At 50.3% G+C, this 24,311-nt stretch overlaps 1 protein-coding gene across 9 annotated transcripts in view; it reads right to left on the bottom strand.

Annotated features, from left to right (window-relative positions):
* CFAP100 (cilia and flagella associated protein 100) overlaps positions 1 to 24,311 on the bottom strand; it is a 70,961-nt gene that overhangs the window by 33,826 nt on the left and 12,824 nt on the right. For 6 of the 9 annotated variants that reach the window (XR_006891450.1, XR_006891449.1, XR_006891448.1 and 3 more), the window contains exons 1-7: positions 11,091 to 12,070; positions 10,523 to 10,590; positions 10,284 to 10,447; positions 9,991 to 10,071; positions 8,644 to 8,819; positions 8,264 to 8,296; positions 8,055 to 8,181 (exon numbers count right to left, since the gene is read on the bottom strand). Coding sequence is in view for 6 of the 9 variants with exons in the window: in XM_046680950.1 (XP_046536906.1) it covers positions 8,055 to 8,181; positions 8,264 to 8,296; positions 8,644 to 8,819; positions 9,991 to 10,071; positions 10,284 to 10,447; positions 10,523 to 10,590; positions 11,091 to 11,922 (1,481 nt within the window). In the remaining 3 variants the exon portion in view is untranslated. Of the gene's footprint in view, positions 1 to 8,054; positions 8,182 to 8,263; positions 8,297 to 8,643; positions 8,820 to 9,990; positions 10,072 to 10,283; positions 10,448 to 10,522; positions 10,591 to 11,090; positions 12,221 to 13,217; positions 13,319 to 17,218; positions 17,297 to 24,311 lie in introns of those variants that run through there. The other 3 variants (XM_046680958.1, XM_046680966.1, XM_046680977.1) reach the window with 2 other exon arrangements.

Raw genomic sequence — 24,311 nt, 5'->3', positions numbered from 1 at the left:
GGGGGGGGGGGGGGGGGGGGGGTGGGGGGTGTCAAGTCTTCTCAGTTTACACCTTTCTATAGAGTTGTGATTTTTATGAATGCATTATCTACCCCAAAATTAAATTAAAACCATTTTCAGTGGAGGAGGAGAAACTGGTGGTGACCCAGTTACTGGGGGAGCGGGGGTGGCTCTGGCCTGGCAGGCCGAGGGATTTGTAAGCGGGGTGGAGGGGACAGCTTCACACTGGTGCACAGGTCTGTTTGGGGTTTCTATGTGTCCCTCATCATGTTTTTAAAAAGATTTAAAAGTAACTGTCACACTTGAATCTGGGTAATTTTATATGAAACCCGGACTTCCTGCTTCTTTTGAAGGCTCTGGGGCTCTGGTCCCTGTGCTGTGGATCAAGGCTGCCCCCGGGAGAGAAGCCCAAGGCATCGTGGCCTGCAGGACCTATGACCTGATTCGTGTCTAAAGTTACACGACCACACAGTAACCAGACGCTGCCTGCACTGACCATTTTAACGACTTGTTACATGATCCTTCCTTTTTTAGTAAAAATAACTCACATATCTAGGCCTTATAAACTTAGCCCTAACCCTCAACACATGCACTGCCCATGGGCCCTGTCCCCGTGCTGCAGCCCTTCACTGCCCACGGGCCCTGTCCCCGTGCTGCAGCCCTTCACTGCCCATGGGCCCTGTCCCCGTGCTGCAGCCCTTCACTGCCCACGGGCCCTGTCCCTGTGCTGCAGCTCTTCACTGCCCATGGGTCCTGTCCCTGTGCTGCAGCCCTTCACTGCATGGGTCCTGTCCCCATGTGGCAGCCCTTCATTGCCCTTGGCTCCTGTCCCCATGCTATTCTCTAAATAAAGGAGCACTAATACCAGATCTTGAGAATTCGAGATATCTTTCTTTCAACTCCTCAGCCTGCCGAGCCCACATCATTTCTTCTGGTGGCCCGTACAGGGATCTTGCTTCACTGCCTTGTGAGCTGAAGTTCTGGTAAGTGCCCTTTTCGTCTTTGTGCCGTCCTCTTTTTCAAGGATGGATGTAAATTCACGTCTCCATCAGGAACCTTTTTGGACAGCAGTATGAATCCACATTTGCTGCCCATGGCTACTCTCTGGGGCAAACCGTGGCATTCAGCCCCAAGAGAACCAGTACCTTAAGCCTGAGGGTGAGGGAGAATGAATTAATCCATTCCTTCCTGACTCTATCTCTAATATATAAATTTTACGTGGGCATGGGCCGACCACTTAAGTCATTAGGACGGTCGCCAATCTCCAAGACTCCTGTGGAAGATTTCTTTTCCTCAGGCTGGATTGGCATCCCTCCCTATGGCTCCTGACCACACTCTGAACCGCGGGAAAGTCCCAATCAGGACTCTGGTTCAAGGAAAGTACCGAACTCTAACGTTTGGTTGAGTATGGGAACCTCCTCGTGGGAGAACGGCTCCAGGACACAACTGGGTAGAATGTCCCCTAGACCGGTGGAAAATTCTTCAGTTTTTCTCTATTCTGCTTTTATCTCTGGGACCATTCACCAGGCACCTATTACTGCCAGGCAGAATATGGAAGGTATACAGGGATGCAGTGCAGGGGGACGCCCCAATCACCCCTTGCTATAGGAATCCTACAGAAGGAACAATAGGTAGGATGCTGCCCTAGGTTCTGGAGGGATTTTCAAGGTAATGGACCCTTTTCTTTCATCTCTCTTCTTTTGTCTTTTTGCATCCTGGGACCATGGGAACTTCTAATTCCACTCCTAAGGACTCACCTTTCGGTTGCCTTTTAAATAACTCGGCAAAATTTGATCTACAAGATCTAAAGAAAAAAAAGACTTTTTTACTGTAATACTGTTTGGCCTGAATACACTCTGAATGAGGAACAATGAATGGCCCATAAATGGCACCCTAAATTCTAATAGTATTTTTCAGATGGACTTCTTTTGCCGCCTCCTGGGAAAATGGTCTGAATTCCTCATATTCAAGCATCCGTGGCCCTGAATCAAGATCCTGGACTCAGAGTGGTTTGTCGCATGTATCTAGCTTCCCCTTCATCTGGGGTCCTTCCGCTTATGGCAGGGCCATCTGGGGTCCAATGGGACTGTCTGGGCGCGCACTCAGGGTGGGAACAGTTGTAGGACTTTCTACCCTGAACCTGAGAACTAGTTCACTGGTGTCTGGTTTTTCTGTGTGTCTGTGTCTGTGTCGGTACATAACTTAAAATTGGCTGTTTGGGGACTGAGTTTCTCAGTGATTCTAACAAACTATCTTTAGAAATTACCTTGTTTGTTGTGGCTACCTGGGAAAGGCCCCCTAAAAATGGAGATAACTGTAAGTAGCTGGCAAGATAACCTGGGATAATTTAAAGTTAGTCGCCATTTTGGACTCCTTTTGAGCTTTGCAATGAAGAAACGAAGAAATCTTTCAAGAGTCAAAGGCTCCACCACTGGGAGCCCCACCCTGGTTTCCAGGCCTGATCACCCCTGGGAACCTAAGTGGGGTGCCCTCTCTTGGCGGTTAACCTGTTGAGTATTTTAGGCGCCTACTGAGTCAGTTATGAGGATAGGAGGCCTGTGATTTATTCTGTGAACTGGCCTGCTGGGGTTGTGTGCCCCAGCACAGGAACTGCTGTGTGACCCTGTACAGAGTTCATTGACCTCCCCGCCTTCCAAGGACACTGCACCTGGGCCCTACTTGAAGGAATGTGTCTGGGCTCGGGGCCAAAGATGCCACTTCGGCCCTGACTCTAAGGCACAAGTTACAAAGACTATGTCCTGCGTCATGTTCCTTGTCTGGGCTGGCCACCCCGATGGGCACCTGGCTGGATTTTAGAAACATCCCATCCACGGGAACAAAAAAGATAGAAGCACCCCATCCATGGGAACAAGAAGAAATGACTCAAAGTATCCAAATGTCTGAAACCCTGAGTCAGAACCCAGAGAAACCTTAGGATAAAAGGGAGTCCCAGGCACAGAACAATTGGGAGTCTCACTGAGGAGAGGATGCTTTACCTCAGACCCGGACAACCGGCATCCTGCCTGCCGTACAAACTATCGGGACTTCCCCAGCTGATTGTGGTGTGGATGTTGTAAGCACTGATTTGTTGTTCCCCTTTATCCCTGCTCCTCGTTCTGTTTCCCTTTATCAATAAACTCTGATTGCTTAAAGAACCAAGTAGCCTTGGCGGTGCCTGTCATTCCTTGCCCTTTGCGGCTGCGGGCAACAGACCCTTATCTTGATAATCGTTGGGAAGAGGCCATGAGGGTGAGGCCTGATCCCCTCTTTTCCTTTCTTTGTCTGTCTCGTTTGTCACCTCCTCTGTTGTCACCAAGTCGAGCTTAAGTTGAGGCTGGACCTGAGCAGAACCTGGACCTTCTGTAAAATTGACAACTTGATACCCTTTTGCCAGGGACTTAACCCCGGCACTGGGAGCCCTGGCCCCCAGCCAGCTCCAGGCCTTTGCTTCCTTCCTCCTTAGCTCAGCTTGTGCTGGCTCAGGGACTAAACGCCCCGGCTGAGTGGGACTTGAATACATCTTGTAACTGTGTTGGCACTCACAGTCGGGCTCTGCACCCTTCTCCAGCCCGCTGTCAGTCAGACACTGACGGTGCTTTGCCGCCATGGGGAGTGCCCCAAGCATCCCCAGAGACTCACCCCTCGGGTGCATTCTGACTAATTGGAAAGAAACACTTTCAGCTGGATGGGTTATGCCTCAGAAACTCCATCTGAGAGAAAACCTGAGTGGTTTCTCTGTGCCTTTATGATATAGCTGGACAGGTTGGTCAACCCATAACGTCATTGGAGTCACAGCCCAATTTCTGAGAAACCAAGAACAAGTGTCCTTAGAAAATCCTTGTAAGACTGGAAATGCAGCTCTAGAGGCAGTTCAGGTTCCACCCAGTTCCCTTATCTCAAAAAGGATTATCATGTCGCCTCTCCAGAAACTTTTATCTAGCCCACCACTAATTCCTAAGACTGAGGAAAGAAAAAGGAAAAAGGAAAAAACAGCCATAAGCGTGCCCTTGCCAAAAAAATCTAGCATCTTAAGTGTCTTCTCCACAAATATTAGTAAAAAGGCTCAAAACAAAATTTGGGTTCATAACTGGTGAGCTTTGTATTACTGTATCTGAGTCATGGCCGTAATTTTTACAACAATAGCTGTGGAGACTTTGTAAGTGTGCCTATACGTATGTTATATATGTATGATATTTTACCTCCGGATGGTATAGCCAAAATTAAGAGCTTTGTTTAATTGGCTTAAAGTAAGCACTTACATAAATTCTAAATGTAATAGAAATTAACCCAAATGTCCTTCAAGTTAACATGATATAAATTAATCTTTGGTAACTGAAAGCTTATTTAAGTTTGAGTAAGTCTACCTAAAAGATAGAGATCTATGTTTTGTTAAGATAATTTCCTATGTTCAGAAGGACTGAGGTAGGTCTCTCAAGAATTTTTGACTGTTTTTGTTGTCATTTTGAATAGACAACTGAGCATGTTTTGCAGTGAGCATTGTTTCCTATCTGAACAAGTGTTTTAAAACCTTTTGGTATTTTTGGAAAGCCTCCCCACAAAAAAAATTCAAGGCCTGAATAAAGGCTTTCTTTTGACCTGGAAGAAGGAAGAGAATTTCTCTGAGGACTTTCAGAGGGCCCTTGAGACTTCTCAAAGAAATTTATTCTCTCTTTCTCTTCCTAGAAAGAAGAAGATACTAAACTTATTAGGCTTATTTGGTATGTTAAATTACATGGGAAACATTGTCAAACAAGTGATGATAAGCCTTCTTAGGTGGTATTATGTGGATAAATGTTATTGATACAAATGTTTTGAAATTATATAATATTCCTAAAATTCTGATCTGTCCTGGTCATCACCCATAATTCTAGTTATTATCTTGAAGTGTTTTGTGTCACAGAAGTAGCTAAGTTTCTTTGTCAATTGCCCTTTTGAGTCTTTTGTCACTTGCAGATAGTTGCTATTTTACTCTGATGCTTTTTACTTTTGCAAATGTGTTTCATTTTCAGAGAAATTCATGGAAAGGATTCTGACACAGGATTCTAGAATACAGGTTTCTGATAAACTTTCAGATCGTAAAACTGAACTGGGTAAGAAATTACAGAACTCTAACAGAGAAACTGATGACTTCATAAAACTGCTAACAGAAGATTAAGCTTAAGAATCAATTACACAGGGCTGTATGAACTGATGAGGATGATTATAATTTATATGACTTTTGTTTGAAATATTGTTGATTTTTTGATGTTTCATTTTGTTTTCTCAGATTTAAGGAAATCTTTTTCTGTTTTCTCTTAACTATGACTTATAGCAACTTGGTGAAATTACACCTTTGTGAGCAGAACTGAAACATTTATCTTTTTCTTCCTACCTCATCCCTCCAGAATTTGGAAAATTAGTGAGTGAGTATGGTTATTTTCATGGCAATATAGTTATTTGCATAAGTTCAATAAGAATCTGTTCTCCTTATAAGAGGATACATTTGGAAACATTGGTTATATAACCAAGGCTTTGACTGGAGTGTCATATTTGAGAGAAACATACAGACTCAGATATGACAATACAGCCCATGAGGAATAAGGTTGACTTTCTGGAATAAAGCCACGGGGAAATACTGGCCTGGTACCTTGTTTACAGGAATTTCAGCAATCTTACGTGGTAAGTAAGGAAGGTCACTTATCTGGCAGGTGCCTGGAACCTCGAAATGTTTTGGGGGACCTTGAGAACAGAGGAATCCACCCAAATCTGTAGGTATTGCAGGCAAAATCTGATGACAAGTCCTCGGCTTGGCTTTCCTGGCCTCAAGGGGCCTTTAAAGTTCAATCTGAGATTCCTCATAAAAAATTCCAGCAAAGCAGATTTAAAAGAACCTATATGATTAATTGTTATTCTTGCTACTCTTATGTAAATAGTTGGACCAAGATTTATTGAAACTACACTCATTTTGCAAACCAGTTAATCTTAACTTGGCTATCTTTTGTAAAAAAGTGAGGGTGATTTTAGAGAGAAAAATTATGTTTCAGTAGGAGCCATAGTACACATTCATGGGTATTAGATTCTAGCTCTTCTCTTCTGCAAAAGTCATCTGTTACTAATCATAATGTCTCCTTATGGCCATGTGTCTCTGACACCTGGGAGCTCCCTGGCCACAATCAAACCTTTTCCTTCAACTCTACTGCCCAAATACTAACTAGATTCGCCTTGTCACAGGTGGATCATAAACAACGAGTTCCTAAGGTAAAGTCCCCAACCTATCAATACACAGGATGGACTATAGCAAATTTGGGATGAATATATTTGGCTCACTCCTACTAGTGGTCAACTCAGTCAAAAGGCCACTCTATGTTGGGAACAAACCAATCACACCTGTGATACGTGGCCTAATAGCATCCAACTTATGGGACAAATTCCCTGTCATATGTGTTCTCATATCATAGTCTTAAAAAATAGTGATTGGTTTGGGACTGACTGGGATAGATGGCCCAGCATACGTTGGTTACCCCTACTGGCACTCAATGGTTATGTGGCTCCAACTTATGGCCTTGGCTGCCACCTGGATGGATTGGACGATGCACCCTAGGCTTCGTCTGGATGCAGGGTAGAACTACATTTACTGTATCTCCTCCTGCTAACCTAGCCAACTTGCAACAGCACTGGACCCATTCTGTCTCCCACCGGCATGACCACCTTGCCTCAATTTTCCTTCCCCAACTAGGAATCAAAAGTGTCATCTGGCACATGGAAGCCCTAAACAAATTTACCATGAAGGCATTAAATAATATGCAACATAGCCTTTCACTGCTTGATTTAGAAGTATCCCAAATGCGTAAGGTGGTCCCCCAAAACTGATTGGCACTGGATGTCTTGACAGCAGCACAGGGGGCACTTGTGCCATTATAAAAACTGAATGTTGTGTCTATATTCCTGCCAACCATCAAAATATCTCTGGCTTCCTATCTGATATGAGCCACCAAATTAAATCCTCGTCTGACCCTACCCTATCTCTAAATGATTGATTGAACTCCTGGTCAGGTCTTGGTCTCTGGACTACTATCAAAGTTTTATTCGTTGGGTTAATTATATTGCTTGTATTTCTTACTATAATTTGTTGTCTGCTTCATTGTTTGTCTTCCACATGTCAACCAAGTTTTACCTCCTGGATCACTTCTCGTCAAGTGATTCTCTCATCTCCAGATGATCTGTAGACCTTGTCAGCCTTGGACTCTGCAAGTGCAACCGTCTGGTTCACTGAACTTCCTGCCTGTACCCCCATGGCCCCATTTAGGGACACCTCTGTGACCTTGTACAGCCGGAAGTAGTTACAGGAGATTGACCATCGTCCATATCCCCAAAGGATTTTGGGGCCAAAGGGGGGACTATAGGATGTGGATCAAGGCTGCCTCACGGAGAGAAGCCCGAGGCGTCCTGGCCTGCATGCCGATCTATATGACCAGATGCATATCAAAGTTATACGACCACACAGTAACCAGACCCTACCTGCACTGATACCATTTTAATGACTTTTTACATCATCTTTCCTTTGATAAAAAATAACTCACCATGCCTTATAAATTTAGCCCTAACCCTCAACATGTTGCAGCCCTTCACTGCCCACGCGTCCTGTCCCCATTCTATTCTCCGAATAAAAGAGGACTACTACCAGACCTTGAGAGTCCGGGAAATCTTTCTTTCGACTCTCGGCTCGCTGAGCCCGCGTCACTTGGGCCAGCACTTCCTCGGATGGTGGGTGTGTGCCGCCCGGTTCCCTGTGCCACCTGCCCTCATCCGTTCACATTTACTGTCCCACTAGCACCCAAGTGGACCGCCCCAGGCTTAAATTTACTGAATCAGGCGGAAATAAACCTTTGTTTAGGAAACGTCTTGATTTTAGGGCTTAAGTCAGCCAGTGGACCCACCAGCTTGGAGCAGCCCCTCCTCACACTCTCCCCTGAGGGCCTGGGCCCATCCTGGGCATCCTTGCCCTGGCACCACTGGGGAGCACTCCTGACCAGGGCCCCCACCTCTGTGCCCCGGCCCCCCCTCCACCTACTCACCCTTTGGGTTCCAGCCCACTAGTCCCGCTGGACTGGCTGCCTGACTGGAGGCTGGCGTTGCTGGACAGCATCTGCCCTAGCCGCATAATCTGCAGAATCTTCCAGGACTTCTTTGGGCCCTGCCCGTCTGGAGGAAGCAGAGGAATGGTTTCTACATGCCACGGCCTGTGGGGGGCGTCGGGGGCCTCCAGTCTGGGACAGCCACGTACCTCTGGGGCTGGTCTTGCCCTTGATCCCTGGACCTACAGGAAGTAAGGGAGGGGTCCCAGATGGCCTTGGCTGGAGCCAAGGCTCCAGGGACACTGCTTGGGGGCACAGGCTTCCCTGGGACCCTCCCAACTGTCTCCACCTCAGCTGCAGGAGGGTGGTGCTGGGAGGAAAGCCGCTTGGGCTTGAGCTGGGCCACCCCCTCTTCCCGGAGGGAACGCTTTAGCTGAGCCACAGTGACTTGGGGGCAGCTGCTGCCCTTGGCAGGGGCTCTGCCAGGTATGGGAGGGGCCTAGCCTGTGGCCTGGATACCTCTGAGGCCCCTGCCAGCTGGGCACAGAGTCGAGGGGGACCCGGGGAACTGCCTTCTCCTTTCTGCTACCTTTGTCCCCTAGTGTGGAGGACAGAGTGCTGTCTTTGGAGGCCTCGGCCCTCTCCTTGGCCTTTTTGAGAGCCAAGCACTTCTGCTCTTCCAGCCAGTCCTTGGGCGACAGCTTGTACAGGAAATCCTTGTAGGCCTTGTAATGCTGCAGTGTGTCTTCGAATTTGGAGATTTCACTAGATTTGAGGAGGGAGAAGGGAGGTCAGGCTCTGCCTGCTGGGAGTGTCACCAACTAGTTATCCCGAGGAACTCAAGGGTAGGTGTGGAAGCATTTAACTATTTTCCCAAATTATTGGTTTTCCTTTTGTTATGTTCAGGAGATGCCATCACCAACCTCCCTGAACTGGACCAGGCCTCGCCACGAGAGCCACACCTGTGACCTTTGCCTTATTTTTAGGCTACGAGCTCTCCAGGAGGAGCGTGGGCCTGATTGCCATCACCTGCAGTGTACATGGAATCACGTTTTCCAGCTGAGCTTGTGCAAGAGGATTCCCACCTCTCCCTTTAGAATATTCATTCCCTGTCCCAAATAAACGTCCCTCCTTCCCTTTGTTCGGGGACACGTGACTCCTGAAATGATCCCTCAGGGTCTCCTATTTGCCGCAAATACACTTTACTTTGTAAGACAACTACTTCTGGTGGAGAGTCTGATTTAACTCGCCCCGAGGGAACCCACTTTGGTCTCAGTAACAGGAGGTCCCTCCAGAGGGGACGGCCTCTGCACCCCGGCCAAGCTCAAGGTGCTCCTTGTTCTCTGGGGGACAGGCCGAGGACAACAGTTGTGCTGGGGGAAGAAGGCCGCCCCACAGAGGACTGACGAGGGTTAGAGTTCCCAGAGTGACAGCCCTCTGTGACTTTTGAGCTGCAAGTCGACCAGGACTGTCTGCCCCTCTCAGGGTGGAGCCTGCCTCCTGGTGCTGTGGCCCTGGGATAGTCACTGACTCTCCTGGCCTCCGTCACCTCATCTGTAAACTGGGCAGCAGCATCCCACAGGGCTTAGGTTTTAGAGGGAAAGTGATAAGGTTTGCATTGTGCCAGGCTCCCTTTGGTTACGGGAAAAGTGACGGAGGGAAGTGGCCGGACAGCCTAGGGTCCAGATTGCCCTCTGACCTCACTTTTTTCTTTTCTTTCTTTCTTTCTTTTTTTTTTTTTTTTGCTAAGGAAGATTGGCCCTGAGCTAACATCTGTGCCAATCTTTCTCTATTTTATATGTTGGTCCCCACCACAATATGGCCATCAATGAGTGGTGCAGGTCTCCACCAGGGTCTGAACCCGCCAAGCTGGCATCTCCACCGCAGAGTGCACTGGACTTAACCACTAGGCCAGAGGGCCTGCCCCTGACCTCACCTTTTGATATTCATGATCTGGGTGGTCAGGTCTCGGATCTCGATGATTTTCTCCACCTTTGCTTTGGTTTCCTTCTCAGCCCTGGGGGGTGGGGTGGGTGCAGGGAGCCAATCGCACACTAACAGGGGCATCCACACCGCCCTCAGGCCGGGCTGGCGGTGGGGGAGCTGCCAGGGGCCCGGGGCAGGGGGCGGGGGCGGGGCGCGGCCGGCGGGGTCCAGGCAGGGGTGGGTGGGCTGCACAGGCCCGGGGGACGCGAGGCGGCCAGCCAGCTGGCCCGGCCGCGGGCTCACGCTCTCAGGGCCTGCACGGAGCTGCGGTCGTTCTCCCGGAGGAACTCGTCGAACAGCGCTGCGTCGTTCTCCAGGGACCTCTCGGCGCGCTCCAGAGCCGCCTCCTCCTTGGTGGCCAGCACCTCCAGCCGCTGGATCTCCCTCCGCTTCATATCTAGGGCGTACTGAGGGCCACGGGCGCGGGTCACGCTCCTCGCCGGGACAGCCCGCCTGTGCCCCGCGGGCGCTGCCCGCCCTACCTGGATGAGGAAGGTCTGCCGCCTCTGGCCCATGTAGCTGCTGATGCTCTCAGACCCCAGCTTCTTCTCTGCAATGAGAGGGAGGGAGGCATCTTGGGGGCCGCCGACAGCAGGAGAGACCTGGGTCCCCGGGAAGGCTGGGCACACGGTCGCTCGGGGCCAGCCAGCCGCTCCTGTGCAGTGCTCTGCTGTGAGGTCCAGGTCCTTCCAGGGACCTGGGAGATGGAGCGCTATGTCCCCCCAGAAGCAGAGAAGGCTCTACTGCTCTGTTACTTCTCCATGGCTGGAGACGGGACCAGGTGGGAAGTCCTTCCATGTCTGACTTGAGCCTCTCTTGCTGCAACACGCTTCTCACCTGGAATGAGACTCTGGACACCCCTCACCCCGGAAGTTTCACCCAACTGGGCTTGACCACGAAAGGCCAGTTGGCCAGGACCGGAATGAGGGGCGGAGAGGGAAGTGGGGCAGCCTGATCTCTGCGTGGGGCGCCCTAAGCCCCAGCTGAGTCTGCACGGCCCCGGTTCAAGCCAGGCGGGAGGAAGGGAGGGTGGGCATCCGGACCACCCACCGGAGCCAGGCGGAGAGGCAGCGGCGGGGTCCAAGGGCCGCGGGGCCTCTTCCCCGCCCTTTCTGGAGAGGCAGGTCTGGCTGCTCCCAGCTCTGGAGAGCCCGCAGCTGCGGACAGGCCCGTGGAGCCGCGCGGCCCCGTCCCTCCAGCCCCGTCCTTCCCGGGGACGCGGCGCGGTGCAGGAGGCCCGTTTTGAGTGCGGACACTCGGCAGGGAGCCCGGCTCGGCCGCCTGGCTGGCCTCGGGAGGCCGGCTCTGCCCTCAGGAGACGTGGCTCCTCACTGGAAGTTAAAGCTGGGACACCGACGACTTTTGCGCCCAGACCCGCTGGGTCCAGCCTCCCGCCTCCCGGCGCCACCCGCCTCTCCCAGGGCTCAGGAGGGGAGGGTGGAGGCAGACGCGCCGACGGTGCCCGCTGCTCCCCTCGGGCCCTCGGAGCTCCCGGCTCCTCTCCGAAGGCGGGCCGGGCGGCGGGGGGAGGCTGGGGCCTGCACCTTCTGTTCACACCAGGGAGCCCGCAGTCCCGTCGGGCCCAGGACGCTCGGCCCCGACGGCCGCTCCCCAGCTCAGTGATCTTAGGCGTCCCCGTCGGGGCGGGCGGGAGGTGAGCGTGTGGCCAGGACTTCAGATTTGCTACCGGCGCGCACTGAGTCACACGGCTTTTCCTCCCGCGAGCAGAGCGGTGACTCCCACAGCCCCCCGATGCGGGAACTGTCCTCGGCCCGAGAGGACCCGCCCTGCGCAGGGGTGGAGGAGCTTGCCCAGGATCGCACGCATAGCGCGCTGAAGCCACTCGGCGCTCCGGGCGTTCAAAGGCCTTTGGATTTGCCATCCACGGGCACTGGGCTTGGGACGCCGGGCGGCAGGGGTCGCACACAGACACAGCCCCGCCCCGCCCCGTCGCGGGAGCCCCTCGGGGCGCGGGCGCGGGCTGCACCTCTGGTCATGCAGAGCTTCCAGGCGGCGCGCGCGTGGCAGGTGCGCAGCTGCTCGGCCTCGGCGCACGCCGCCAGGTCCTCCGTCTCGTCCTCCAGCTGCAGCTGGCGCCGCAGGCTCGTGTGCTTGGCCGCCACCTCGGACGCGTAGGTCATCTTCTCGTGCACCCGCAGCGCTTTCTTCCGCTCCCGCTCCTGGGGGCCGGCGGGGTCGGCGGGTCAGCGGGGTCCCGCCAGCCTCGCCGTCCCCTCCACCCCGCCCCGCCCCCAACCCGGGACCAGGCTCCGGGGCTCCCCGAGGCCCCGGATTCGCGCGGGTGGGAGGGAGGAGTGTGAGGGTGGGGGGCTGAGGAGGAGGCGGCCAAGCGGAGCCGGGCGGGGAGACGGGCTCCAGGCCGCCTGCGGGGAAGGGAGGCCGAGCGCGCATCAGGGGGTCCTGTGCGCAGGGGGGCCCCAGGTTGAGGTGGACAGGGTCGGTTCAGGGGGAGGCCAGGAGTGTATCCCAGAAGCACTGCCTGGGCTGGCAGCTTCCCAGGGAGGGTGCCCACTGGGCGATTCTCCCTGAGCCGGGTGATCCTCCCTGAGCAGGGCGCTGCAGCGCTCGCCCTGGGCACACAGACTCTCGGGTTGGCGAGGCCAGCGAGCCCGTGTTGGGGGCAGACAGGCAAGGGCAGGGGTCAGGGCAGCCTTGCCACTCCCAGGCATTGCTGAGGGGCACGCATATGCACATCACACGCGTACATGTCTGTGTGCTTATCTAGCCTCCAAGAATGCCAACGAGAGGGCACTGCAAGGCTGGTGCAGTCTAGGGGGTTTCCTGGAGGAGGTGAGACTGTCCCTGAGGTCTGAGATGGACCTTGAAGGACGGGGGTCTCAGGAGGGAAGACATCTCGTGTGGGGACAGCAGAGGCAAAGCATAGCAGCTGAGCCTGTGGCCACAGAAGCTCCGAGGAGGCCCCCAGGACGAAGGTCCAGGACCACTGCTGATGAAACTGGATAAGACCGTGGGACGGGCCAGAGTCCTGAGTGTCAGGCAGAGTTTAGAGTTGATTTTGCAGGAAATGGTGAGTCATTGACTATTCTAGAGTGAGAGAGTGAGCTGAGGAAAGTGCTCCTCTGAGAAGGGCAATCTGGCTGCTGCCTGTGTGAGGGAGGAAAGAGCTAGGGGAAGGCCTCGGTCCTGAATACTCACTGCGCGAGACTTATTCCGTTCCTGATCTCTGAGCAAGAAGAAATCCACGTCCCCAGACATGTGGAAAGGATTAGCTGAGTGGTCAGGAGCAATCTTGGACACTAGGGAGGGAGACACCTTGTTGCAGAGACCAGCCAGCTCTTCTAAGTGGTGGTCTGTGCCTCTGGGGTCCCAGTGCCCTCCCAGCCAGTGCGGAGTTTCCGTGAACGCATGAGCGAGTGGCAAATGTTCTCCTGGATCCAGCTGTGCCTGAGGTCCACCCCTGGACCTTCCAGCTCCATTAACTCACCTGGTTTAACCTAGTTGGACTTGAGTTTCTGTCCCTGGCATCTGAAAGAGGCCTCATGGACACAGCCCTCCTGTGTCCTAGACATCTGCTCTGTCTTGGCCCATGGTTCTCTTTCATTTAGTTTTAGGAACCCTACTCCATGGAGGAGGGAAGTGGTGGAGCCGGCTGGCGGGGTCTGCTGACTCTGGAGCCGAGGCGCCGGCCGACAGTGGCAGTGGCAGTGGGCACTCTAGGTTTTGCAGGAGTCTCCATGGGCCTCCCAGGGGGCTGGGCATGGGGGCAGGGCAGGCAAGGTCCCTGAGGCCTGGGGAGGCAGGGCAGGAATTTGGGAGGTGCAGGCTGCTAAGGACTCCAGTTCTGCTGCCCACCACCCCCAGGGGGAAGGGAGAGGTTCCCAGCGCTGGCTGACAAAGGGAGGTGTGGTGACCTGAGTGATGGCCTCCACGGATGACTGAGGCCCACCCCCACGCCTGTGACTGTGCTCCTTTGTATGGTAAAGGGGACTTTGCAGGTGTGATTAAGTTAAGGCCTTGAGATGGGAGATGATCCTGCATTATCCAGACGGGCCAATGTCATCACAAGAGTCCTAAGAAGAGGGAACAGCAGGGGCAGAAGCAGGGTTGGGGTGATGAGATGGAGCCTAGAAGATGCTGCACTACTGGCTTTGGAGATGGAGGAAGGGCCACCAGCCAAGGGACACAGGGAAAGGAGGGGAAACAGATTGGCCCCAGAGCCTTCAGAAGACGTGCAGCCCAGGGCTACCGTGATTCGCACCTGTGCGACTCACTCCCACTTCTGACCCCACAACCAGGCATGAGGCCCCTGCGTGTGCACCATTTGTTACAGCAGCCACAGAAAACGAGGACAGACATCTACCGGAAACCTCTGGGCGAAATCTGGAACATTCCCCCCGAGACCAGGAACAAGGCCTGGATGCCGATCTTAACACTTCTGGCCAGTGTTGAGGAAGGCAGGAAAAAGAAAAGTATAGGATTGGAAAGGTGGGGAAAATAATGTCATGTCAAGATGACATGATTGTATAGTGGAAAATCCAAAGAATCTACAGACAGATGGTTACAATCAGGTCAGAGATGCTTTATAGATCTTATTGTGAAATGAAAATAAAACTCATAGAAGATGCAATGAATGGATATTTTGATGACCTTGGGGGTCAGAAGAGAGTTTTAAAACAGGAAATAAAAAGGACTAACCATAAGGAAATAATTAGTAAATTGAACTACATTAAAATTAGGAACTTTTGTTCATTAAGAGAGTGAAAAGGCGAGCCACAGAATGGGGGAAGGTATCTGCCATCCTTAGAACTGGTGAATGACTTGTATCTGGAATATGTAAAGAGGTCCTAGAAATCAGTAAAATAAGGAGACAGACAACCCAATAGAAAAGTGGGCATGAGACAGGAACAGGCACTTCACAACACAGAGTCATCAGTGGCCCATGAACATAGAAACACCAGGGGACGGGAGAGCCTACGACACATCCAAAGGACCAGGTGACATTAAAAGCACCGACAATGTGCCAGTGTTGGAGAGGACACACACCTGTTGGCGGGACTGTGAACTGTACAATTGGTCTGGAAACTGCTCAGCTGTGGCTCCTAAAGATGCACCTACGACCAGCAGCCCCACTCCTTCCTGCACACTCAGGGGGACGGGCACTGACAGCCCCACAACGGCGTGTACAAGAATATTCACAGCAGTATTATTTTTAATAGCTAAGAACTGGAAGCAAACCAAATGTTCATCAACTCTAGAGAGAATAAATGCATTGCTGGCGTATGCACACAGTGGAAGACACGTAGCGACAACGAAGAAGGGCCTCCTGCTCCGTGCGTCCCACGGGTGTGACGCTGAGTGAAGAAGCCAGGACCGACAGGGCGCAGCGCATGACTCCATTTGTATGAGGATCAAGAGCGGGTAAGATGACTCTGTGGGAGAGCCGGACATCGACTTCCTTTGGGGGAAAGGGAATTTCTGGGCAGATGAAAATGTCTTAGGTGGGGAATGGACTGGAGGCTACAAAGTTGAATACACGTGTCAGAACCTGTCAGACTGTACCCTGGAGACCTCTGCATTTCACTGTAGACGAGTTACACCTCGTGGAGAAACCAAACCCAGCCGACACCCAGCCCCTCCCCCTTGAGGTGACACGCTTCAGCACAAGCATCCATGTGTAGAAGAGACTGGGATGAGTGGCCGATGGGAACCTGCGACGGTCAGGTGGCCGCACGGCCGACAGGGAGGCAGCTAGATAGAGAAAGTAACGGCCATGGTCAGTGCACCGTCGGAGGCGGCTTCCTCAGAGAGGTGGTGGACAGCACACGGCCCGCCTGGGAAGGACTCTGGACAGAGTGGAACGTGGATCCGATCAAGCACGGAGGGTTAAGGTCCAATGAAAGGAGATGTGGGGAGCAGAGACCCAGTTTCCATGACAGCGCCAGGCGCAGACAGACACAGACGTCCCGGGGACCTTCCACAGCATCACTGGCACAATTTCTCAGCTAGTCAAGGCACAGGAAATGAAAGGACATGGGGAGGGCTGTGCTCAATGAAGAGACACTGGAGATGTTCAGATCCCATCTGAATCCCGATTAGAACGAAGCTTCTGCAGGGAGACATTTCTGAGATGATTGGGGAAGTCTGGCGAGCTTCACTGTGGCTCGTGAGAGAACATTCCTCTGTTTGAGAAATGCACACTGAGGTGCATAGGGATGAAATGCCGTCTGGAGTTTACTTTAAAATACTCTGGCAAAGACCGAAAAGAAAAAGAGAACAAGGCTAGATGAGACGAAGGTGGCCAAATCTTGACTGCTGTGCAGTCTGGTGCCGGGCACGGGAGTCTCTGGACTTAGTCTCTACTTCATTCAGCAGGCTTGCGTTTTCATAATCAAAAGAAAGAGGAATCGGGGGTGGAGGCGGGCTGAGGGCTGCCAGCCGGGCCTGTGAGAGACAGGCTCAGGGAACGTGCGCACATCTGCACACCTCTGCAGGAGGGTCAGACCCTAAGCACAGGGCTGGAGGGCGGGGGCATCGCGGGACCCAGGAGGGAGTCGGGGAAGCCAAGGCATGGAGCACAGAGGAGGGGCTCAGAGGAGAAAGGCATGCAGCTAGCTGCCTACCCTCCTTTCTCCTAACAGGTGGCAGCCATGTGCCTAGTTGAAAAGCTATACTTCTCAGCCTCCCTTGCAGATATTGATGGCCTCATGACAAATGGTATGTAGGCAGAAATTGTTGGGTGGGGCTTCTGGGAAGGGTCTTTTCCCAGAGAGGGTGGAGTTGGCAGGTGGGCAGTTTTGCCTTTCCCTTTGCTCCTTCTCCCTGTCTGGAATCAGATGCGATGGCTGGAAATGCAGCAGCCATTTTGTGACCATGTGACAACCTTGTGACTGAAAGCCCTAATGATAAAGATCTTGGAGCAGAAAGACTTGGGACCCTGGATGATTTTGTAGAGCTGCTGTTGATGGAGCCTCATGGAGCCCTGGACTGCCTCCTACATTTCCCATTACTGGAGGAAAAAGAAATCCTATTTTGTTTATGTTCCTGTTATTTCAGGTCTCAGTAACCCAGTTCCTAATGGAAACAGAAGCACTTCCTCCACCCTTTGCACTGGAGACTAGGTCTAAAGGCATCGACGGGCTGAGGGAGAGAGTTTCCCTCCTGCCAACTGGGACTTCAGCTCCCAACTCCAGGGTTACCTTTGTCTTTTTTCACATGTCTCTTTTTTCCTTCAATGGTTGAAGAGGAACTGTTGTCTGCAGATTCCAGGCTGTTCTCTGGGGAGACACAAAAGTGAGGCCACAGCACGTGACTCGCCAGCTCATGATAGCTATGCACACAGGGTCAGGCTGGGGAGAGACTCCAGACACAGCAGGGCTTCAGTCCCAGCATCTTCACCTGCCTGCTGGGCAGGCTTGGCAGGTCACTGGGCTTCTCTGAGCCTCAGTTTCCATACCTGAGATGATCATGCTGACTTTGCTGGGAAATTGTAAGAATTGTGCAAGAAAATGGCCACAAAAGTCCCTAGCATACATGCCTGGCACACAAAGGTGTTTCGTGCCTTCCCTGTCACATCCTTCAATTTGTTACTTAAGAGTTGTGCAGGACCATTTTCAGGGCCCAAGGGCCCTAAGTGTCTGACTCCTGGCCAGGTAGCCAGGGCTTCTGCTGTGAGCCTCCCACGGCGTCCCTTGGGGCTGGGATGGACCAGGCAGACCCCCATTTCCTAGTTGCTCTCTCATTAACCCATACCCACAAGGAAGGAGGCATTTGGCCAAATACTCCCTCCCACCCCAACTCAGGAACCCTTTGTTGCTTGAAGATTCCAGTCTATGCCAGCCAGGAAGGACAGCCTGCCCAGGAGGGCAGAGGGGTGGGGGCTGCCAGAGAGCCCGGAGGTGTGCTCTGGGGGCAGCTCAGGGAGCCGGTTCTCTTGGACCAATGTGAGGGAGGGCGACCTGGGATGGTGAGGGTGAAGTCAGGGCCTGGGAGGTGGGGGCTATGATCCCAAGGGCCAAGCCCTGAGCAGATGAATGATGGGATGTGGGAAGAGTGAGGAAGAGAGAAGGAGTCTTGGGGGACTGTCAGGAAGGTCAGGGCTTGGGGCCAAAAACTCAAGTGACTTCAGGGCCAAGCAGAATATATAATGGTAAAGGGAGAGGAGGCAATAGGGAGTGGTGAGGACTGTGGAGAACTCAGGAGTGCAGGTTTACTGTTTTCTATCTTCCTTAGTGGCTATAAGGTTAAATTTCCAGGTAGTAAACTTTAATTAACCATACCATAGAAATCAGAAGATACCACTGTTATTTAAAAAGACCAAAACCAAAAACAAATAAGCCAAACCCTAATAAAATTTAACATATATGGCATCAGAAGTGGGATCTGAAGGAGGTGTCCCCCAAGAGACAGGCACCACCAGAATTAAGTGAGGTACCCACACTGAGCCCCTGTGCTCATCGCTGCTGTGAGCTGCCTCCTGCTTTCGCTCTGGTGAGTCTCTTCCCAGATTCCCAGCTCCGCTCCCTCTGCATCCTGAGCTCTCTGACTTTATTTGGGATCAGGAGGCGTTGTCCTCTTGGGGGAGGGACTTTGTCTCTCCAGGTTCAAGGCTCTGTCCTTGGGTTCAAGGCTCCATCCTGGGTGAGGACTCAGTTGTTTTCTGAAGGTGGCACAGTTCCTTTGGGGCTCAGGCTGAGAATCCAGTTTTCTTTGGATTTCAGGTTCCTTTTGGGATCCGGGCTGGAATCTGGCAACTTTCTTTTGTTTGTAGATTCCTTTGGGGTCAGGGGTAGGACTCTAGCAACTTTCTTGGGTTTTCAGAGGAGATTTCAGAATGGGATCCCAGCCATCTAAATGTTCTTAGGGAAACCCTCCTTCAGGGACCCTGGCTGGGTTTATGTTTAAGACCTGTGGGCCCCCGACATGGGCATTTTTAACCAAGAGGGCTAAACTGGCAGAGAGTAGTCTGGAATTACAACGGCCATTATGGGGAACTTGCCATCTCCCCAACTCACTTTTCCTAAACCAAACTGGAAGACCGTGGCTCTAAAATTAAGCAAAATGAATGGTGTCTATCTTCATTGGCACCTGGAGGCCTCTGGACACACACAGAGCTCTAGATCACCTCGCTACAGGACACCTTGTCTAAATCAGCTCGAACAACTGAAAAACAGGGAGAATAAACTGGCTTTTGAAGCCTCGTTTTCCCCTCCCCCTTCTTCTTTGTCTCAGGCACCCTCTTGTCTTCCGAAACCCCTCTGTCTCAGGCTCCACCCCCAGCAGCCATCCTGTGCCTGGCTCCACCCCAATACCATTTTCTTCTCTTCTCCTCTGGGAAAACCTACGCCTTTAAAATCAGACACTCTGAGGATTCAAATGTTGAATCTTTGAGACATAGCTAAAGTTTTAAACTATAAACTATGAGATGTGTGTTTATGTCTGCCTATGTGTCTGTGTGTGGATATGTGTTATAGAGATGTGATATTTTTCTGCCTCTTGCTGGTAATGCTAGAATTGATTTGTGGAAAGTTCTTTTTAATTGGCTTGAAATTAAGCACTTATAAGTTAAGTGGGTTTTTTTCTTCTTTTTCTAGTGAGAGAGATTGGCCCTGAGCTAAACGTGTTGCCAGTCTGCTTGAGGAAGATTGTCCCTGTGCTAACATCTGTGCCAATCTTCGTCTACTTTGTATGTGGGATGCTGCCACAGCATGGCCTGATGAGCAGTGTGTAGGTCCGCACCCGGGATCCGAACCCACGAAGGCCAGGCCGCCAAAGCAGAGTGTGTGAACTTAACCACTGTGCCACCAGGCCAGCCCCTAAGTTAAGTATTTTTAAGGCTCAGAAATATGGTAGAAACTAACTCAAATGCTTTTCGAGTTTATGTGATCCAGGATTAATCTTTAGTAAACGAAAGCCAGTTTAAGATTATTGATGTATATTAAAAAACAGGCGTGTCTTCAGAGTCGTTAGTATTGGGTGTAAATGCAAATAAGCAACTTTTTCTCTGCTGGGTTTACCGGTCAAGAAGGCTCATGCTCTCTGTTTCACAATTTGTCAGCAGGAAAGTAACTTAATAGCTATTGGCTGTTAATGTCTAATCCAAGCATGATTGTTAAAAGCAAGTAATTAAAAGAAATGTAAATAAGATCAGAGTTTATACTAAATTAAACTAAATAATGGATAGTCATTGAATACCTAAATAATTTTCCAAACAAGATAAAATGTTAAGACATTAATTACTAAACATAGTTTATCTACTTTTGACTTCCTAGTGCAAAGAAGCTAAAGATAAATTTGGGTCTGTTGGTAACCATGTCTTGTGTCACACTCAAAGATTGCACTGTTCCAAAGGAGAGATACTCCTAGAAATTATGAAATGTATTTATAAATCTGCCAGTCCACGATTGCTCACTTCTTAGTTTTCACTAGGAATTGGGGATTCCAAGGGTTAAGAATTCTAATCTATGTAACAAAAGCAGCTAGAAACAAAAAGGGAAGCACCTCTGTAAGCAAGGAAAGCAGGATGTGTGTTTCAGTGAAAGAAGGAATGAGGAATGGAAATGGATTCTGTTGAGGGAAAATTATTTCATCCTAAAGAGAGACTGGTTATCTCAGAATGGGAAAAAGAAAGACTAAGACAAAATCTGAGCATACAAAGAAAGTTGTAGAAGATTTATGAAAAGAAATCTTGGGAAAAGAATTTTATGAGCAGTCAGGGCGGGCTGAGATTGCAATGAATGAATTATAATCTCAAAATAAGCTGATGCAACCTTAAAATTTGGCTTTCTTTTCTGTTAAAAGGACAAGGTTTTCTTGGGCTATTGGGCTGCTGGTGAAACAGATTGTGAAAGCTTCCTCACCTTACATAATATGCCTAGAAAACAGAGATTTTACGTTTTCTCAAAATATCCTGTGTGTGTGTGGTTTGTTTGTTTGTTTTTAAATCAAGTCTTTCCTTACGAAAACTGAGTCATCTTAATTTTGAAGAAGTTAAGTTTTGCTCACACTATGTGACCTTTTATAGTTACCTTTGAAACCTGTTATTGTAACTTTGGTCAAATAGATACTTAAGTATTATTTCATAATGACCTGTGATCCTATTTGGTCTAGTGTTCAAACGTTCTGAGATTTTTGGCAAGCTTCCCAAAATATTCAAATTCTAAATGACATCTTTTCAACCTGGATGTAACTTTGAGATTTTCCAGAGGCACTTAAGACATCTCAAAACGTTTATTCCCTCACCTTATAAAAGACAAATATTACACTAATTAGGTTTAAGTGGTATGTCAAATTTCATGAGCACCATACCTTTTTAGCTTATATTGTATGGGTGAGTGTTACTAAAAAGTGTTCTAGAAATTGTATAAAATTCCTAAAAATCTGATATGTCCTAATACAATGTTATTACCTGTAATTTTAGTTACTACCTAAAATGGATGTCATAAAAATACCCAAATTTCCTTGTCAACTGCCTTAAGTCTTTTGTCAGTTACAAAAGTTATTGTTTTACTCTGATGCTTTTATAAAAATGTTTCATTTTCAAAGAGATTCATGGAAGAGACTGACAAGTACTCTGGAACACAGGTTTTGGTAACTTTAAGATCCTAACACTGAGCTGGGTGGGAATTTCTGGGGAGGGCTGATTGCTCTGATGTTTGGTTCCCAGATGTCAAGGCTCCTTTTTCTCCTCTCCTGTAAGCTCTCCATAACTTACAGCAATTTGGTAAAGTGTACTTTGCAACAAGGGTTGAAGCATTTATTTTTTTCTCTCTACCTAATCCCTCCAGAATTTGGAAACTCGTAAGTATCCTTTTCGTGACAATATGTGTATTTGCACGGGTTCAGTGAAGGTCTGTTCTCCTTGGAAACAGGACACAGTTGGAATTATTGGCTCCGTCACCAAGGCTTTGACTAGAATGTCATATTCAGGAAAGATGTACAGACACTCAGACATGGCTCACAGCTTTAAGGAACTGCTTGAATAATCGACCTAGTACCTTGCTTACAAGAGCCAGCAAAGCAATCTTAAAAAAGAGCTTGTAGGGTCGATCACTAGGCTCGCTACACTTATATAAATAATCAGGCCAAGCTTAATACAAATGAGTTTTACTACAATTATCTTTTATAAAAATGGGGGTAATTGTGGAGAGAGAAATTATGCTTGCACGTTTGTAGATATTAGATTCTAGCCCTGTTTACTGTCTTTAAGGTGTTGTTATACCTGTAACCTGGGCTGGACCCTAAATTCTTCTAGTCTCCTTAAATGCCTGGCTGTGATACTCCAAACTGACATTTCCACTTTTACTGCCCTTGAAATCTCCTTGGGAGGGACTACACCAGGCCCTCCTCTCTACCCAGATGGCAGCCAGACTTCAGGGACTCGAGCCTTGGGTGCACATCTCACAGCTGAAGAAGGCTCCTCCTGACATCTGGTCCTGAACAAACACTGGGGACCTCAAATCAAACTGACCAGGAAGAGAAGCAGCCGACGTCTGAGGGAGACAGCTTTCCCAGGATGAGTGGACCAGGCCTGGGCACCCTCTTCCACTGTTGTTTCTTTATTTTCTCCCTCTCTTTCCTGGAAGGGCAATGCCCTTGCCGACATTTCTTAATCCCTCCCAAAAGGGGGAACCTCTCTGATTGTGGGACTTGCCATTGGAAAGCTCAGTGTGTCCAAGACAGTAACGACCCTCAGCTCACCCTAGAAGGAATTTCACTGGGATTCCGCCGCTGCTGTTTGTGTAAAATGCTCTGCTGGCCCATTTTACCGACTCGGGGTGGTAAGGCCACCTAAACTCATTTATTGCTTTAAGTTCACCCAACCTTGCCAGGAGAAAACAAGATCTTTTGAATATTTGTATGAAAAATTTTGTGGGACAATCAGTGTAAGTAGAATTGTGTATTTCTCAACATATCCGTGTATTCAGGCAACCTCTCGGCACGTAACAACACAGCGTCTGAGCCTTGGTTACACGAGGCGAACGCTCTATGCTGATGAACGAGTCTACAGAGGATGTCACTGACGTGGGAGCCTCGTGTGCACCCGCTGGTTACCTCTTCATCTGTGGAGTTTTCAGTAATGGCCTTTCTGCCTGGGCAACTCATTGCCTTGACAGCTGGGGAACAGAAGGACAGCGTGCCCTTGCTGTATCCACTGTCCTGTTCTCTCTGCATGACCAAACAGAGACCTCTCATTGTCTCTGCCGTTGAATCTGCATGGTCGCTCTAAATGAGAACTCCCAGGAGGCATAGGTGACTCTGGGTTTGCCTCCATGGGAAGAGCTTTCTCCCCATGGATTGGAGTGAGTGCCAATAAAGCTCTCCCTGACACCAGAGGAGTTGGCCTGCGCCACAGCCAAAGCCATTTCAGCTCAGCAATGGTCCCTTCACTCACTGGCCGAGGTAGTTGTAGACAATCGTTCGGCCCTGGATTATCTACTTGCTGAATAAAGAGGTGTCTGTGCGGTGGCGAACACCTGTTGTTTCTGGATCTGCCACGCCTCACCACAGCACGCACATCCTGGATTGCCATTCTTTTGGCTATTCCCAAATACGCTCGTTTTGATGGTAAAGTAGTAGGCGAATTTGCTTTTTAAGTTGACACTCAGCATCTCAGTAGCACTCTGGCTGAGCCGCTCCTCTCTGCTGCCAACACCCTTGTGTCCCCTACTTCTTGGGGCCTCATGCCCTTTCCCCAGCTTGGTGGGGCCTGTCGGGCCTCCTTGACCCCCTACCACCATCTCAGCCAAGGATTTGGATACTTTGTACTAGGGTGCTCCATAAAATGTCCCCTCCAGCTCTGGGCCCTCCAGCTCTTCAGAACTGCTCTCTCTTTCTCTCTAGGTTGGAAATGTGCCCAGGTAGGTCCTCTAGATCCAAAATGGCTCTCCTAGCAGCATTGCTATCTCCCAGAATTGGTTAGAAATGCAAAATTCCAGGCCACTCCAGACCTACTGAATCAGAGTCTGCGTCCTGACAAGCGTCTCAGCAATTTGAATGCACCACAAAGTCTGAGGATTTTCTGAGCACAGGTTGCATGCTCAGTCCCAGCTAGGGGCGAGAGCATACAGAAGCAAGACCAATTTACTATGGTTTACCTTTGTCCAGCAGCACCTAACTAGTTGTAAGTGGGAAAAGGAAGAAAGGAAGGAAGGGAAGGAGGGAGAGAGGGAAGAAAGACAGAAAGATGGAAGGAGGAAGGGAGGGAGGAAGGAAGGAAGGAAGAAAGAAAGGGAAAAAGGAAGGAAAGAAGGAAGGAAGAAAGGGAAAAAGGAAGGAAGGAGGGAGGGAAGG

The sequence above is a fragment of the Equus quagga genome, chromosome 1, assembly GCF_021613505.1.
Source record: "Equus quagga isolate Etosha38 chromosome 1, UCLA_HA_Equagga_1.0, whole genome shotgun sequence".
In the NCBI taxonomy this organism is placed as follows: domain Eukaryota; kingdom Metazoa; phylum Chordata; class Mammalia; order Perissodactyla; family Equidae; genus Equus; species Equus quagga.
The sequence above is the reverse complement of the archived record's forward strand: the minus strand, read 5'-3'. Positions and strand labels throughout refer to the sequence as shown.